A 19,514-nucleotide genomic window follows, 5' to 3' on the forward strand; every position below is an offset into this window, starting at 1 on the left:
CTGGAGGTCTCTGAGATTGTCCTCTTTTTTTTAATTCGTTTTTCTTTTTTTCCTCTCTGATTCACTTATTTCTATCATTCTATCTTCTATTTTGCTACTCCTGTCTTCTGCCTCCATTATTCTAGTATTTGTTGCCTCCAGAGTGTTTTTGATCTCATTTATTGCATTATTCATTATATATTGACTCTTTTTTTTTTTTTTTTCATTGTAAACGTTTTGTATTTATAGGTACAGATCTCTCTCTCTTTTTTTTTTAGGTTAATTTTTCTTTTTTTTTTCTTTTTTTAAAAATTTATTTTATTTTTAAACTTTACAATATTGTATTAGTTTTGCCAAATATCAAAATGAATCCGCCACAGGTGTTATTTCTTCTAGGTCCTTGTTAAACCTTTCTTGCATCTTCTCAATCCTTGCCTCCAGGCTATTTATATGTGATTCCATTTTATTTCAATATTTTGAATCATTTTCACTATCATTATTTGTAATTCTTTATCAGGTAGATTCCCTATCTCTTCCTCTTTTGTTTGGTGTGGTGGGCATTTATCCTGTTCCTTTACCTGCTGGATATTCCTCTGTGTCTTCATCTTGTTTATATTGCTGAGTTTGGGGTGGCCTTTCTGTATTCTGGCAGTTTGTGGAGTTCTCTTTATTGTGGAGTTTCCTCGCTGTGTGTGGGTTTGTACAGGTGGCTTGTTAAGGTTTCTTGGTTAAGGAAGCTTGTGTCGGTGTTCTGGTGGGTGGAGCTGGATTTCTTCTCTCTGGAGTGCAATGAAGTGTATAGTAGTGAGTTATGAGATGTCAATGGATTTGGAGTGACTTTGGGCAGCCTGTATATTGAAGCTCAGGGCTGTGTTCCTGTGTTGCTGGAGAATTTGCATTGTATGTCTTGCCCTGGAACTTGTTGGCCCTTGAGTGGTGCTTGGTTTCGGTGTAGGTATGGAGGCATTTGATGAGCTCCTATCACTTAATGTGCCCTGGAGTCAGGTGTTCTATGATATTCTCAGGATTTGGACTTAAGCCTTCTGCTTCTGGTTTTCAGTCTTATTTTTACAGTAGTCTCAAGACTTCTCCTTCTATACAACAACATTGATAAAACATTTAGGTTAAAGATGAAAAGTTTCTCCACAGTGAGGGTCACCCAGAAAGGTCCACAGAGTTACATGGAGAAAAGAAGAGGGAAGAGGGAGTTAGAGGTGACCCGAATGAGATGAGGTGGAATCAAAAGTGGAGAGAGCAAGCTAGCCAGTAATCACTTCCTTATGTGCACTCCACAGTCTGGACCACTCAGAGATGTTCATGGATTTACGCAGAGAAGAGAAGAGGGAGGAAGGAGACAGAGGTGGTCAGGAGGATAAATGAGAGGAATGAAAAGGAGAGAGACAGATCCATCCAGTAGTCAGTTCCCTAAGTGTCCTCCACTGTCTGGAATACACAGAGATTCAGAGAGTTGGGTAGAGAAGAGAAGGGGGAGGGAGGAGACAGAGGTGACCTAGTAGAGAGAAGTGAGAGTCCAAAGGGGGAGAGAGCAGTTAAGCCAGTAATCTTGCTCCCAAGTAAAAATAGGTACTGAAGATTGGGTTCTTAACAATAACCCTGTGTTCGAGACAGCAAAAGAGACACTGATGTATGGAACAGTCTTATGGACTCTGTGGGAGAGGGAGAGGGTGGGAAGATTTGGGAGAATGGCATTGAAACATGTAAAATATCATGTATGAAACGAGATGCCAGTCCAGGTTCAATGCACGATACTGGATGCTTGGGGCTAGTGCACTGGGACGACCCAGAGGGATGGTATGGGGAGGGAGGAGGGAGGAGGGTTCAGGATGGGGAGCACATGTATACCTGTGATGGATTCATTTTGATATTTGGCAAAACTAATACAATTATGTAAAGTTTAAAAATAAAATTTAAAAAAAGGTACAAAATTGATAACAAATACCAAAAAGCAAAGATTAAAATTCTAGAGTAGACATTGGATTTTCAAAAATACAATATTAAAGAAAAGAAGAAGAAGAAGAAGAAAAAAAAAAACAAAGTCACAAAGTTATTAATATATATATATATATGAAGTTTGCTTTAAAAAATAGTCTTTTTTTTGAAAAGTAAAAGTAGGTTATAAAAATGAAAATTAAAGGAGTAATAGAGGACTTAAAATTTTTAAAAAGTTAAAAAAAGAAAAAAAAAAAGAAGAAGAAGAAAGGGAAAAAAAAGGAAAGAATGATCATAAAAATAGTAAAAATATATCTAGGACTTTCTCTGGTGTTATTGTGGGCAGTGTGGGGTCAGTTCATTTTCGGATAGTTTCTTAGTCCAGCTTATATTTCTGAAGATCTATAGGCCCCTTCCTATGTAGTCGGTACTAACAATAGGGTTTTAATCTATTACACCTGTCACTTCCAAGGTGGTTCCCTCTGTTTTAGCTTCTGTTTGCTGGTCTCTTCAGTGTCTGATTTCTGCCCTGACACAAGGGGGTGGTGGTGGACACTTTTTTTAAAGGCTCACTTGTTCAGTCGCTCTGTGGGGAGGGAGGGACGCTGCAAACAAATAAAACTGGCGTGAGCTCATAGTGTCTCAGCCACACTGGGCCTGCCCCCACTCACGGCGCGTGCACCCTCCCTGCCCACACAGCTCAGGCTCTAGGTTGCTCCGCCGGGAACCGTCCAAGGCCGGCCCTTGGCTGTATGCACCTCCCAGGTCTAAGCCACTCAGGTTCAGGCACTTGGGTAGTCCTCAGAGGCACAGACTCCATCGGGCCTGCGTTTTGTGCCCTTCCCAGCTCTGAGCAGCTCGGGTGATGAGGTGTTTGGCGAGCGCGGTCACTGCGACTTATGCCTCTCCCTTCTCTGCCGCTCGGTTTTCTGGGTGTACAACCAGTGCACCTTCTCAGGCGGATGACTGTCCAGAACCCCAAGAAGTCTTAGTAAGCAAAGAAGCCTGCTTGCATTTTGGTAGATAATGTCTCTCTGGGACTGCAATTGCCCTCTTTTGGCTCTGGCTGCCTGTCACCTGAGGGGGATGGTCTGCAGCCAGCTAGTTCTGTTCTGCCCTTTATTCTGTGCGAGGGCCTGGCAGTGTCTTAGGGCCTTTCACGTGGTGGCTATCCCACAGCCTGGTTTGCTAGCCCAAATTAGTTCACTCTGATTACCCTTGGGGGCATTCAGGCCCGATCCTTACTCTAAACAATGGAGCCCGCGCCTCTTTGTCCAGCCCCTGCTTGCTAGTGGCAGGTGCAGGCGTCTGCGCTGCTTCTCCGATGGGGGAGTTACAGTTGGGCTCCTTATCTATGGGTTTTAATTATTTACTTATTTTTCCTCCCTATTATGTTTCCTTCTGTGCTTCCAAGGCTCGGCACAGACTCGGCACTGAGAGTGTTCCCTGGTGTTTGGAAACTTCTCTCTTTTTAAGACTCCCTTCCCAGACGGAGCTCCGTCCCTCCTTCTTTGGTCTCTTTTTTTCGTCTTTTATATTTTTTCCTACCTCCTTTCGAAGACAATGGGATGCTTTTCTGGGTACCTGATGTCCTCTGCCAGCATTCAGAAGTTGTTTTGTGGATTTTACTCAGCGTTTAAATGTTCTTTTGATGAATTTGTGGGGAAAAAGTGGTCTCCCCGTCCTATTCCTCCGCCATCTTAGGACCACCTCCTAAGTACATGTTTTCTTTTTACTTTTTGACTTGTGGAAACAAAGTAATAGATTTATTAAGATCAGTGATTCTTCCTTAATCATGTTTATAACTTGCCTTGGAATTTGGACCATCCTGTGTATATTAGCACTCCAAAACATTAGTTCAGTTAAAAATTCTATCTAGAATTCTTTCAAAAATATTGCTTGCTGGTATATTAAACATGGCATAGAGATTAATAGGCTTTTTAAAATGATTTTTTCCTTTAGTGGTTAGGATATGGAAGTGAATGTATGTAGATCTGTATTTGTCCGTATGGTTTTAAATAATTGGAGTCAAGTTTTTAGGACTTCTTTTGTATCATATATCAAAAAGAAACTTCCTGTAGTGATAATTGGTCCTCAGTTTTGGGATAATTGAAGACAATTCATGTGAAGGGATCTGTGAGTACACATATACATGTTTTGTTTAAATTTTTAATTTTCTTCTCAGATATGTATTACTGGTGCTTGATGCCAGAAAACTTCATTTTACAATAAAATATTTTACTTTATAATGTATTGTAAGTGACAACTGATGAAACATACTATGTATTACTTTAGGGACTTATTGAGGATACTGTCTTAACTCATCACTCATTCCCTTTATTAATTTAACATCAATTTTTTTCTTCTAAGCACAGAGTCTGAGTCAGATTAGTTGCCTTCAAGATATTTCATTATCATTATTGAAAATTAGTAAACTGATTATATTTCCCTTTCTTTCTTGACCAGGGATTTTCATCCATGCATCATAACTACAATGCTCAGATTTTGATAATTGTATGAAACATCCTCACTGTTGAAACTTCCTTACATTTACTGTGGTTCTAATTGTATATATATTTTAATTTTCACTTGTATTGAATATATATTGTTCTGTAGATAATTTCAAGATTTTATATTCATTTAATGCTAATAAAATCAGGTATCTAATTTTTATTTCTGTGCTTTAATATTGCCTTGCTATTCCCTTTCTAAGAGAAAAACATGCCACGCTTTTCTTGTTAAGCATAAGAAGCAGAAATATATTTTATTTGTTCAGAGTTATGATTAAATGTCCATATATATATATATATATATATTTTTTTTTTCCCCAAAAATGTCCTTGTATTTATCCCTGGTGTACTTTCTATCTTTCTAGATTAAGGGAAAAAGGAATATATATGTGTGTGTGTGTCTGTGTGTGTGTGTATAATCTGTCTGTCTATCTGTATATATATGGAAGTGACAGTGTTAGGCACTTAGTCATGTCTGACTTTTTGCAACACCATGGAATGTAGCCCTCCAGCCTCCCTGTCCATTGAATTCTCCAAGCAAGAAGGCTGGCATGGACAGCCATTCCCTTCTGCAGGGGATCTTCCCACCCCAGGGATCAAACCCTATTCTCCAGCTTTTCAGACAGATTCTTTACCATCTGAGCCACCAGGGAAGCCCATGTGTGTGTGTGTATATATATAGCATAGTTAAAACTATAATGAAATTAGGGAATGAAGCTATACCATCATTAAATTAAGAGAGATTTAAAAAATCTCAGATCATGCTTTGGTTTCTGACATGACACAATGAATGGTATAAGAATAGTTTGAAATCAGGAAAAGCACTAAAATGAACAAAATGAGTTTCAGTGTTAGAAAATATTAAGTAAGAAAAACTTTCTCCTCATAGTTTTGCATTTATCATGGTTTTTGAGGTGGCTTTAGTGCTTCCCTGGTGGCTCAGAGGTTAAAGCACCTGCCTGCAATGCAGGACACCTGGGTTTGATCCCTGGGTTGGGAAGATCCCCTAGAGAAGGAAATGGCAACCCACTCCAGTATTCTTGCCTGGAGAATCCCATGGACGGAGGAGTCTAGTGCGCTACAGTCCACGGGGTCGCAAAGAGTCGGATACGACTGAGCGACTTCACTTTCACTTAGTTATAAAATGAAAGTGGATACTGACTATACAGTATGATAGTGATTATGCAAATCTAGAGGCATACAGATAAGTACTCCATGACAAAAATAATTGGGAGGAATTCATTAAATTGTTACAACAGTTTTTTTTTTATATCATTCTTTGAATGTTGTTATATTCCAGTTTTCTTTTTAACAAACATATTTACTCCCTAAATAGTATTACATATTTAAATATAAAACTTTTATTGTCAAAAATGTATCATTCTGCCCCTGATGATTTTAATCATGGAGTAGATATTTCACTAGAAATAGTTTCTCTACCACTCTGGGAATAAATTTAGAGCATCACAAAGGTAGACCAAACCATTAGGCTCTTCATTTTGTGGCTCCTAAGGGAGAAGGCACTGGCAACCCACTCCAGTACTCTTGCCTGGAAACTCCCATGGACGGAGGAGCCTGGTGGGCTGCAGTCCATGGGGTTGTGAAGAGTCGGACGCGACTGAGCGACTTCACTTTCCCTTTTCACTTTCATGCATTAGAGAAGGAAATGGCAACCCACTCCAGTGTTCTTGCCTGGAGAATCCCAGGGACGGGGGAGCCTGGTGGGCTGCCGTCTATGGGATCACACAGAGTCGGACATGACTGATGTGACTTAGCAGCAAGGGAAAAGACTACTAAATTCTCAAATCCTATCGTAGCTGCTTTTGGTCCTTGCACTTTTGTCCCTGGAGGCAGGCAGAGCAATCTTTCTTTATAATTGTTCCACGGGGATGAGCAAACGTTTCATTATCAACAATTCCCAGTATATGATCTACCCTGGAAATATTAGGATGAGATAAAAAGCACACTCTTCTCTGCTGATGTACCTATAGAGTGGAGCCATGAAATTCTTTTCAGGCATAACTTCCTGGCAAATTTTACATTTGATCAGGAGCTGAATGAAGTTTCTAGTTTGATTTACTTTTCCCTACTGAAGAAAACAAAATGACCGCATTAAAATTTAAAAGAATTTGTCTCAAAAAAGAACCATGTTTATTAGAGAAATTTTCAACTTACATGATCTTTGTGTTTTATTTGTGAGCAAAATTTGTGGCCGACATACTTCATAGACAGATAATATTGAAAGAAGTGTATTTTACCAACCTTGGCCTCCAGTAAGTATTATTCTCAAAGGTAGAAGGTTTTAGGTAGAATCAAATAAAATGGAGATATTTTCAGAATATGTACACTGATATTATTTAAACTTTTCCCTAAGTAATGACAAGTTTTGTAGAACCAGAAATACAGAGTTGATGTAATCATGGTCTGCAATCAATGTGCATACTTAGAAATATAATTTTGGAAGAAATTTAATTTTGAATTATCAAGTTGTACAAGCATCCTGCTGTTTGAACATTTATACTAATATATGGTCTATAATTCAGCATATGCTACTGAAATTCACTAAAGATGAAATGAATATTTCATTAGATAATAATGTATACTAATATTACTGTTACTATAATAGTAAATATATTGGGAAAGAAAGAACAGTGCATGATGCATTAAACTATATATATCAAACAATTATATATGTATCAATTTATATATATATATATATCAAATTATCAATTATATATACCTCAAACAATTTTTGTTATTATATATCTAAAAATTTTTCAGGTTTGTTAAAATCAATCATAAATAAGAATATAGTATTATGGGTATTCCTTTTGCAGTAGATCTACCTTGGTAGAATATCAGATCCAATATTTAATAGCTCTGACTCTGGTTGGGTTAACTAAATTCACAGTGGTTTTTTTCTCATATGAAGAATGTGTCAAATGGTACTAACTATGGTATAATAATCTGATGGTAATTAAATGCATTAATAATGACAAACCTTAAAACAGTATCAGTCATTCTAACTATTCAATTGTATTAGGTTTTGCTACACTATATCCAAATATAGTTACCCTTATTTCTATATTTGATAGTCAAATTAAGAGTTTTCTTTTCATACTCTCTACAACCCTCTTCTCACTCTCTAGAAACATCAAACTATAACATCAAATATAAATATACCATGTTGTTTATAAAACCGCAAGCTTTTTGAAGTAATTCATGTCAAGTATCAAACTTTGATCTCAACCATTTGGAGCACTTGAACACTATGGGCAGAAGGAATATCACACAGGTGTCTGACTTCATCCTCATGGGACTGACAGATTCTAAAGAGATCCGGCTGGTCCTCTTCACCCTCTTTCTCCTGATATACCTGATCACTGTGCTGGGGAATGTGGGGATGATACTGATAATCCACCTGGACCCCCAGCTTCACACCCCCATGTACTTTTTCCTCAGTCACTTGTCATTTCTTGATCTCAGTTACTCAAGCGTCATCACCCCTAAAACCTTAGACAACTTACTAACTTCCAAGAAGAATACTTCATACCTGAACTGCTTCACTCAGATGTCTTTCTTTGTCTTCTTGGGCGCCACTGAATGTTTCCTTCTCTCCTGCATGGCCTATGATCGCTATGCAGCCATCTGCAGCCCTCTGCGTTACCAGGTGGTTATGTCCACCAGGCGATGCTGCTGTCTCATCTTTGGATCCTATTTGATTGGCTTTATGGACACCTCTGTCAATGTTCTGTGCTTGAGTAGATTGCATTTCTGCAACTCAAAGATAATTTATCACTTTTTCTGTGATGGACCAGCAATTTTAGCGCTGTCCTGCACTGACACACATGACATCGAAATCATCATATTCATTTCTGCTGGCTCCACCCTACTGGTGTCTCTTATCACAATATCTGTGTCCTATATGTCCATCCTGTCCACTATCCTTAAAATCACTTCCACTGCAGGGAAGCAGAAAGCCTTCTCTACCTGTGCCTCCCATCTCCTGGCGGTCACCATCTTCTATGGCACTATGATTTTCACTTACTTAAAACCAAGTAAGTCCTACTCCTTGGGAAAGGATCAAGTGGCTTCTGTTTTTTATACTATTGTCATCCCCATGCTGAACCCCCTTATATACAGCCTTAGAAACAAAGAAGTAAAAAAATGCACTCAATAGGGTCATGAAGAAGAGAAAGGACTCCAAATAATTAAAGTAACAATGATGTTAAACTTCAAAGTCATTTTTCTTTTCATTCCTGTAGTGTATTTCCTTGCTGTCTCTTCAGAGACAAATAGAATTGTTTGTTTATTTATTTTGCTGAGCCATCATTTGCCTAACTAAATGTAATCTATCTAAATATAAAAAATATAATTTTATTTTTAAGAATATGCCTTTGGAAATCGATATTATAATTGGAAACCAGAACCATGTTAAACCTAGTCTAACTATATACATTTTTAAGTGAAACTGATTTCCTAAATGAAAAAGTATAGTTGTCAGCTTTTCAAATATGTCATATATATTCTAAAACGTAATCCAACTTCAGAGAATGTTATGATGGAAAAGAGGTCAATTTTGGGAACAATGATGCCAATTTCAGAAGTCATTTCCTTTACTTTAGAGAGAAGCGTTATAGCAGAGTGATTATGAACACTTGCTTGGGAACCAAACATTCCAAAATTTAGATTCTAGGACTGCTGCTCTATTACTTATATAAACCATAAATCACTGAAAATTCAAGCCTCAAGTTTCCTCAACTGCACTAGATAAATAATAATTCCTCGTCCATAGAGTTACTATAAGGGGCTTCCCAGGTGGCTCAGTGGTAAACAATCCATCTGTCTATGCAAGAGACATGTGTTTGATCCCTGGGTCTGGAAGATCGCTGGAGAAGGAAATGACAACCCACTCCAGTGTTCTTGACTAGAAAATTCCATGGACAGAGAAGCCTGGTGGGCTATAGTCCATGGGTTTGCAAAGAGTCTGACAGGACTGAGTGACTGAGCATACATGCACACACACAGTTACTATAAAGATTAAATCAATTCATGTATGCAAATCATTTAAGGCAGTACTAATAAATGTTGGCCATTATCATAAGAATATTGATATCCCTCCAGTATTTTTAACACACAGTGACTTCTTTGTAATGGATATATAGTTGTGTTTTATTAGTTATTTTAGGTTGGTTTAAAAGGCAAACACACAAACAGCTAAGGAAACACTCACCACATCACAATTTTGGCTTTTGAGTGGAATATGTTAACATTGTAAAAATTTGAAAAATATTGAAAATTTAAGGAAATAAAAATGCACTGGAAGTTATTATGTGTTTAGTACGTGTTCTTCTAGATTGATAATTGTGTAGGTTTTGTGTGTATATATTATGAACATGTGTGATATTTCTGACATTTCCTACATTTTTGAGACTTTCTTCATACACTTACATGTATAAACTTGAATATTCTTTTTATCATTGAAATCTAAGATAACTAAGTTTGTATGTGGGAAAGATGCTCATTTTGCCATTCTATGGACATGAAATATTAAATTCATCAAGTTAACATTCTGCATGAAATGTTATAATTTTGATGACTCCCTGAAAATATTGATTTTATTTTTTAAATTTTTTATTTATTATTTATTTATTTTGGAGTGTAATAGCTTTACATAAGTGTGTTAGTTTCTGCTGTACAACAGAGTGAATCACTTATTACACACATATCCCCTCACTCTGAGCCTCTCTCCACGCTTTCACTTTACATGAAACACTGAGTGGTAATGAAAGAATTTGGGAAATCACATGTAAATGTTTATTGAAGGGAAGTGAAGATTAATTTGAAGAAGTATTTTTAAAAGAAAATGTATTTGTATAATATTTCTCTCTCACCAAATATATTGTAAGCTCTTTGAGAAAAGAATTTGGTTAGTCATAGTTTTACTCTCCACAACATGTAGCAAATGTATAACTTATTCAATATGCAAGTAAGTATTTTCTTTCATTTTTGCTTGCTGGTGAAGGCACAGTGATGAATTCATTAAAATGAAAGATTTTACTTCATTCAAGTTTATATTATGTTTTGGTATTTGCACTTCTTCCTGTGGCTTCCCAGGTGGCATTGTGGTAAAGTACCTGCCTGCCACTGCAAGAGACATAAGAGATGTGGCTTGATCCCTGGGTTGGGAAGATCCCTGGAGGACAGCATAGCAACCTACTCCAGTCCTCTTGCCTCGAGAATCATGTGGACAGAGGAGCCTGGCAGGCTACAGTCCATGGGGTCACACAGAGTCAGACATTCCTGAAGATACATAGCAAGCACAATGGTGAATATTAGCACTCAAAAAATATTATTTTAATTCAAAATTCTGACTATCAAAAAAACTCTTAACACTTGTGCAAAATATGGCCTAGTGAGTGATTAACCAATAGATTTCATTTCCAATTACTTTTTCCTTTGTAGTTCAGCTCAGTTCAGTTCAGTCACTCAGTAGTGCCCAACTCTTTGTGAGCCCATGGACTGCAGCACACCAGGCCTCCCTGTCCATCGCCAACTCCCAGGGCTTACCCAAACTCATGTCCATTGAGACAGCATCTCTAATTTTCTTGAAGAAATATCTAGTCTTTCCCATTCTATTGTTTTCCTCTATTTCTTTGCACTGATCATTGAGGAAGGCTTTCTTATCTCTCCTTGCTATTTCTTTGAACTCTGCCTTCAAATTGGTATATCTTTCCTTTTCTCCTTTGCTTTTTGCATCTCTTCTTTTCACAGCTAATTTGTAAGGCCTCCTGAGACAGCCATTTTGCTTTTTTGCATTTCTTTTTCTTGGAGATGATCCATTGTAGTTAGGATATGGAAATGAGTGTACACATAATTATATTTTGTTCATATGATTTAAAATCATTGGAGTCAACTGGTTAGGACTTCTCATACACCATACATCACAAACAAATCTCCTATAGACCTATCAGTCTTCAGTCTTGAGAGTAGCTGAAGACAATTCATGAGAAGGGGTCTGTGTGTGTATATGTACATGTTTGGTCTAAATTTTTAGTTTTCTTCTCTGATCTATATTATTGGTGTCTGCCTCCTACAAACTTCATTTTACAATTAAGTATTTTACACTATAAATCATTGTGACAACTGATGAAGCACAGTATGCATTATTTTAAGGACTTATTAAGACTGTCTTTTTTTAAAATATTTATTGGGAGCGGTCCTAAAATGGGGGAGAAATAGGATGGGGAGACCACTTTCTCCCCCAAATTCATCAAAAGATCATTTAAACACTGAGCAAATTTCACAAAACAACTTCTGAATGCTGGTGGAGGACACCAGCACCCAGAAATGCAGCCCATTCTCTTCAAAAGGATGTAGGACAAAATATAAAAGATAAAAAGAGAGACAAAAGAGTTAGGGACAGAGACCTGCCCCGGGGAGGGAGTCATGAAAGAGGAGAAGTTTCTAAACACCAGGAAATCCTCTCACTGGTGGGTCTGTGGGGAGTTTTGGAATCTCAGAGGGCAACATAACTGGGAGGGGTGGGGGGGAAGAACCCACAGATTATGTGCCTAGTCACGACTCCCAGCGGAGAAGTAGCCCAGATGCTTGAGTCCACCAGCAGCGAGCAGGCTTGAACAGGGAGGCATTTTGCATGGCTTAGGGTGGGGACAGGGCCTGGATTCCGTGAGGACAATCTGAGGGAGCAAATGTGATATAGTAATATCCCAAACTGTGGGATAATCAGAGAGAAAAAAAGAGAGAGAGCCTGGCCCACTCACAGAACAAAGGATTGAGGGGACACCAGAGGAGAGCTAGCCGGCTGTGGACTGGCCCCTCCCCCAAGCCCCCCACCAGAGGCTGAGAGCCAGGTGGGCGACAGCCAGAGCCTGAAGGCGAGGGGCAATCTTGACCACAGAGATGGCATCCTCCACCAAACTGTGAGCATTCTCCCAGTTATTAACCAATCTTCCTGGGATCCTGGACGGTTGACATCCACCAGGAGGGTTGCAGTCAGAGATCAGCTCCCCAGAGGAGACACACCTGAGACAGTGCTCTTGCTGCACACCCAGGAAACCAAAGTTCTCGGACCAGGGAGGTGATAAGAGTCACTGCCCAGCTGGGAGAGTGCACTCTCCAAGCACCTGGTCTCCTGAGCTGCTCAGACCTGGGAAGGGCACAAAATGCAGGCCCAACCAAGTTTGTGCCTTGGTGGAGTATGCAAGAACCTGAACCTGAGTGGCTTAGACCTGGGAAGTGCACGCACCCCAGGACCTGCTTTAGACAGTTCCCCTGCAGAGCAACCTGGAGCCTGAGCAGTGTAGACCGGGAAAGTACACATACCATGAGCGGGGGCAAACCCAGTGTGGCCCAGACGCTGTGAGTACTCCCCACACATGCCAGTGATATTTCTTTGCAGTGTTTCTCCCTTCCCACAGCACAACTGAACAAGTTAGCCTAAATAAGTGACCATCTTTGCCCCCTTGTGTCAGGGTGGAAATTAGACACTTAAGAGACTTGCAAACAGAGGAAGCCAAAATAAACAAAGAAGACGGAACTGCTCTGGAAGTGACAGGTGCAACAGATTAAAATCCCGTAGTTAGCACTGACCACACTTGAAGGTGCCTATAAACGATGAGAAGAAATATAAGCTAAAACAAGGAAAGATATGAAATTGAACTGACCCCACTGTCCTCAACAGCTCCAAAGAAATTCCTAGATATATTTTACTATTATCATTTTTAATTTTTTTTAATTTTTAAGTTCTTTATTATTTCTTTAATTTTCATTTTTATAACCTACTATTACCTTGCAAGAAAAGACCTCACTTTTAAAGCAAACTTCATATATATTTTTAATAATTTTTCTGATTTTGTTTTGTTAATATTGTATTTTTGAGAGTCTAACCTCTACTCTAGATTTTTAATCTTTGCTTTTTGGTATTTGTTATCAATTTTGTACCTTAAGAATCCAATCTTAAGTGTCCATTTTTACTTAGGAATGTGATTGATGGCTTGATTGCTCTCTCCCTCTTTTGATGCGCCTTTTTCTCCCCCAGGTCACCTCTATCTCCTCCCTCCCCCTTCTCTTCTCTACCTAACTCTATAAATCTGTTTGGGTATTCAGTGCTGTGGATAACATTTAGGAAATGGATTACTGGCAAGATCTGTCTCTCTCCTTTTGACTCCCCCTCTTCTCCTCTTGGTCACCTCTATCTCCTTCCTCCCTCTTCTCTTCTCCGTGTTACTCTGTGAACCTCTCTCAGTGTCCCTCACTGTGGAGAATCTTTTCACCATTAACCTAGATGTTTTATCATTGGTGCTGTTTTATCATTGTCTTATCAATGTTTTATCATTGTCTTATCAATGTTTTATCATTGTCTCAAGACTTGAGACAACTGTAAGAATAAGACTGAAAGCCAGAGGCAGGAGGCTTAAATCCAAAACTTGAGAACTCCAGAAAACCCCTGACTCCAAGGAACATTAATAAACAAGAGCTCATCCAAAAGCCTCCAAACACTGAAACCAAGCTCCACCCAAGAGCCAACAAGTTTCAGAGCAAGACATACCAAACTAACTCTCCAACAATGCAGGAACATAACCCTGAGCATTAAGATACAAGCAGCCAAAAGTCACACACACCTCAAAACTCACTACTGGACACTTCATTGCACTCCAGAGAGAATAGATCCCTCTCCACCCACAAGAACACTGACACAAATGTCCCTAACCAGAAAACCTTGACAAGCCACTCATCCAACCCCACCCACAGGGAGGAACCTCCACAATAAAAAGGAACCACAAACTTCCAACATACATAAAGGCCACCCCAAAAACAGCAATCTAAACATAATAAAAATATTATTCAGCAGGAAAAGGAACATGATAAATGTTCACCAAACCAAACAAAAGAGGAGGAGATAGGGAGTCTACCTGAAAAAGAATTCAGAATAATGATAGTAAAAATGATCCAAAATCTTGAAAACAAAATGGAGTTGCAGATAATAATCTAGAGACAAGGATTGAGAAGATGCAAGAAATGTTTAACAACGACTTAGAAGAAATAAAAAAGAGTCAATCCATAATGAATAATGGAATAAATGAGACCAAAACACTCTGGAGGAAACCAACAGTAGAATAACTGAGTCAGAAGATAGGATAAGTGAAGTGGAAGATAGAGTGATGGAAATAAATGAAGCAGAGAGAAAAAAGAAGAAAAGAATTAAAAGAAATGAGGACAACCTCAGAGACTTCTGGGACAACGTCAAATGCCCCAACATTCTAATCATAGGCATTCCAGAAGAAGAAGACAAAAATAAAGGCCATGAGAAAATATTTGAGATAATAGTTGAAAACTTTCTAAAATGGGGAAGGAAATAGCAACCCAAGTCCAAGAAACCCAGAGAGTCCCAAACAGGATAAACCTAAAGCGAAACACCCCAAGACATGTATTAATCAAATTGACAAAGATCAAACACAAAGAACAAATATTAAAAGCAGCAAGGGAAAAGCAGCAAATAACACACAAGGGGATTTCCATAAGGATAACAAGTGATTTTTCAATGGAAGCTCTTAAGGCCAGAAGGGAATGGCAGGACATACTTAAAGTGATGAAAGAGAAAAACCTACAACCCAGATTACTGCACCCAGCAAGGATCTCATTCAAATATGGAGAAATCAAAAGCTTTATAGACAAGCAAAAGCTGAGAGAATACAGTACCACCAAACCAGCTCTCCAACAAATGCAAAAGAATCTTCTCTAGACAGGAAACACACAAAAGGTTTGTAAACTCGAATCAAAAACAACAAAGTAAATGGCAACGGGATCATCCTCATCAATAATTACCTTAAATGTAAATAGGTTGAATGCCCAAACCAAAAGACAAAGATTGGCTGAATGGACACAAAAACAAGACCCTTATATATGCTGTCTAAAAAAGACCCACTTCAAACCTAGGGAAATATACAAAATGAAAGTGAAGGGCTGGAAAAACATATTTAATGTAAATGGAGACCAAAAGAAAGCAGGAATAGCAATACTCATATCAGATAAAATAGACCTTGAAATAATGGCCGTGAAAAGAGACAAAGAAGGACACTACATAATGATCAAAGGATCAATCCAAGAAGGAGACATAACAATTATAAATATATATGCACCCAACATAGAAACACCGCAATATGTAAGGCAAATGCTAACAAGAATGAAAAGGAAAATTAACAGTAACACAATCATATTGGGAGATTTTAATACCCCACTCACACCTATGGATAGATCAGTCAAACAAAAAATTAGCAAGGAATCACAAACTTTAAATGATACAATGGACCAGTTAGACCTAATTGATATCTATAGGACATTTACCCCAAAACAATGAATTTCACCTTTTTCTCAAGTGCACACGGAACATTCTTCAGGATAGATCACATCCTGGGTCATAAATCTAGCCTTGGTAAATAAAAAAAAAGAAAGAAAGAAATCATTCCAAGCATTTTTTCTGATAACAATATGGTAAGATTAGATGTCCACTACAGGGAAAAAAAAAAAATTAAAAATACAAACATATGGAAGCTAAACAACACACTTCTTAATAACCAAAAAATCTCAGAAGAAATCAAAAAATAAATCAAAATATGCATAGAAATGAATGAAAATGAAAACACAGCAACACAAAACCTATGCAATTCAGTAAAAGCAGTGCTAAGGGGAAGGTTCATAGCAATACAAGCTTACCTCAAGAAACAAGAGAAAAATCAAATAAATAACCTAACTCTACACCTAACACAACTAGAAAAAGAAGAATTGAAGAATCCCAGGGTTAATAGAAGGGAAAAAAATCATAAGAACTAGGGTAGAAATAAATGAAAAAGAAAGGAGACCATAGAAAAAATCAACAAAACTAAAAGCTGGTTCTTTGAGAAGATAAATAAAATAGATAAACCATTAGCCAGACTCATTAAGAAAAAATGGGAGAAGAATCAAATGAACAAAATTAGAAATTAAAATGGAGAAATTACAACAGACAACACAGAAATACAAAGGATCATAAGAGACTACTGTCAGCAACTCTATGCCAATAAAATAGACAACTTGGAAGAAATGGACAAATTCTTAGAAAAGTATAACTTCCAAAACTGAACCAGGAAGATTGAAGATCTTAACAGACTAGTCACAAGCACAAAAAAGAAACTGTTATCAGAAATTTTCCAACAAAAGCCCAGGACCAGACGGATTCACAGCTGAATCCTATCAAAATTTTAGAGAAGAGCTAACACCTATCCTACTTAAACTCTTCCAGAAAATTGCAGAGGAAGATAAACTTCCAAACTCATTCTATGAGGGCATCATCACCCTAATACCAAATCCAGACAAAGATGCCACAAAAAAAGAAAACTACAGGTCAATATCACTGATGAACATAGATGCAAAAATCCTTAACAAAATTCTAGCAAACAGAATCCAACAACATATTTAAAAGATCATACATCTTGAGCAAGTGGGCTTTATCCCAGGAGTGCAAGGATTCTTCAACATTTGCAAATCAATCAATGTGATACACCACAGTAACAAATTGAAAGATAAAAACCAAATAGATGCAGAGAAAGCCTTTGACAAAATTCAACATCCATTTATGAGAAAACCCTCCAGAAAGCAGGCATAGAAGTAACATACCTCAACCTAATAAAAGCCATATATGATAAACCCACAACAAACATTATCCTCAATGATGAAAAATTGAAACCATTTCCCCTAAAGTCAGGAACAAGACAAGGGTGCCCACTCTCACCACTACTATTCAACATATTTTTGGAAGTTTTAGCCACAGCAATCAGAGCATAAAAAGAAATAAAAGGAATCCAAATTGGAAAAGAAGAAGTAAAACATTTACTGTTTGCAGATGACATGATCCTCTACATAGAAAATCCTAAAGACTCCACCAGAAAATTACTAGAGCTAATCAATGAATACAGTAAATTTGCAGGATATAAAATAAACACACAGAAACCCCTTGCATTCCTATACAGTCATAATGAGAGAACAGAAAGAGAAATTAAGGAAACAACTCTATTCACCATTGCAATGAAAACAACAAAATACTTAAGAATAAATCTACCTCATTTATTTGGGAGAATGGCATTGAAATATGTATAATATCATATATGAAACGAGTTGCCAGTCCAGGTTCAATGCTCGATACTGGATGCTTGGGGCTGGTGCACTGAGACGACCCAGAGGGATGGTATAGGGAGGGAGGAGAGAGAAGGGTTCAGGATGGGGAACACATGTATACCTGTGGCAGATCCATTTTGATATATGGCAAAACGGATACAATATTGTAAAGTTAAATAAAATAAAGTAAAAGAATAAATCTACCTCAGCAGTGGCCACAGGACTGGAAAAGGTCCGTTTTCATTCCAATCCCAAAGAAAGGCAATGCCAAAGAATGCTCAAACTACCACACAATTGCACTCATCTCACATGCTAGTAAAGTAATGCTCAAAATTCTCCAAGCCAGGCTTCAGCAACACGTGAACTGTGAACTTCCAGAAGTTCAAGCTGGTTTTAGAAAAGGCAGAGGAACCAGAGATCAAATTGCCAACATCTGATGGGTCATGGAAAAAACAAGGTAGTTCCAGAAAAACATCTACTTCTGCTTTATTGACTATGCCAAAGCCTTTGACTGTGTGGATCACAATAAACTGTGGGAAATTCTGAAAGAGATGGGAATATTGGACCACTTGATCTGCCTCTTGAGAAACCTATATGCAGGTCAGGAAGCAACAGTTAGAACTGGACATGGAACAACAGACTGGTTCCAAATAGGAAAAGGAGGACGTCAAGTCTGTATATTGCCACCCTGCTTATTTAACTTATATGCAAAGTACATCATGAGAAACGCTGGGCTGGAAGAAGCACAAGCTGTAATTAAGATTGCCAGGAGAAATATCAATAACCTCAGATATGCAGATGACACCACCCTTATGGCAGAAAGTGAAGAAGGACTAAACAGCCTCTTGATGAAAGTGAAACAGGAGAGTGAAAAAGTTGGCTTAAAGCTCAACATTCAGAAAACTAAGATCATCGCATCCAGCCCCATTACTTCATGGCAAATAGATGGGAAACAGTGGCTGAATTTATTTTTTTGGAGCTCCAAAATCACTGCAGATGGTGACTGCCGCCATGAAATTTAAAGATGTTTACTCCTTGGAAGGAAAGTTATGACCAACCTAGATAGCATATTCAAAAGCAGAGACATTACTTTGCCAACCAAGGCCCATGTAGTCCAGGCTATGGTTTTTCCAGTGGTCATGTATGGATGTGAAAGTTGGACTATAAAGAAAGTTGAGCATGGAAGGATTGATGCTTTTGAACTACTGTGTTGGAGAAGACTCTTGAGAGACCCTTGGACTGCAAGGAGATCCAACCAGTCCATCCTAAAGGAGATAAGTCCTGAGTGTTCATTGAAAAGACTGATGTTGAAGCTGAAACTCCAACACTTTGGCCACCTGATGTGAAGAGCTGATTCATTGGGAAATCCTTGATGCTGGAAAAGATTTAAGGCAGGAGAAGAAGGGGATGACAGAGGGTGAGATGGTTGGATGCCATCACCGACTCAGTGGACAAGGGTTTCAGTGGAACACAGGAGTTGGTGATGGACAGGGAGGCCTGGCGTGCTGCAGTTCCTGTGATCTCAAAGAGTCGGACATGACTGAGTGACTGAACTGAAATCTACCTAAAGAAACAAAAGGCTTATATATAGAAAAGTATAAAACACTGATGAAAGAAATCAAAGACGAAACAAATAGATGGAGAAATATACCATGTTCATAGATTGGAAGAATCAATATAGTGAAAATGAGTATATCACCCAAAACAATCTATAGATTCAATGCAATCCCTATCAAGCTACCAATGGTATTTTTCACAGAACTAGAACAAATAATTTCACAATTTTTATGGAAATACAAAAAAACTCAAAAAGCCAAAGCAATCTTGAGAAAGAAGAATGGAACTGGAGGAATCAACCTGCCTGACTTCAACTATATTACAAGCTACAGTCATCAAGACAGT

General features: G+C 38.1%; 1 protein-coding gene across 1 annotated transcript; it reads left to right on the top strand.

Moving 5' to 3' along the window:
* The first annotated feature begins 7,710 nt into the window (after window positions 1-7,710).
* OR8H14 (olfactory receptor family 8 subfamily H member 14) lies at window positions 7,711-8,619 on the top strand. The gene has a single exon (NM_001389859.1). It carries the CDS (start codon window positions 7,711-7,713, stop codon window positions 8,617-8,619), a length of 909 nt encoding a protein of 302 aa, NP_001376788.1.
* Window positions 8,620-19,514: the final 10,895 nt, after the last annotated feature.

This window comes from Bos taurus, chromosome 15 (assembly GCF_002263795.3).
Source record: "Bos taurus isolate L1 Dominette 01449 registration number 42190680 breed Hereford chromosome 15, ARS-UCD2.0, whole genome shotgun sequence".
Classification (NCBI taxonomy): domain Eukaryota; kingdom Metazoa; phylum Chordata; class Mammalia; order Artiodactyla; family Bovidae; genus Bos; species Bos taurus.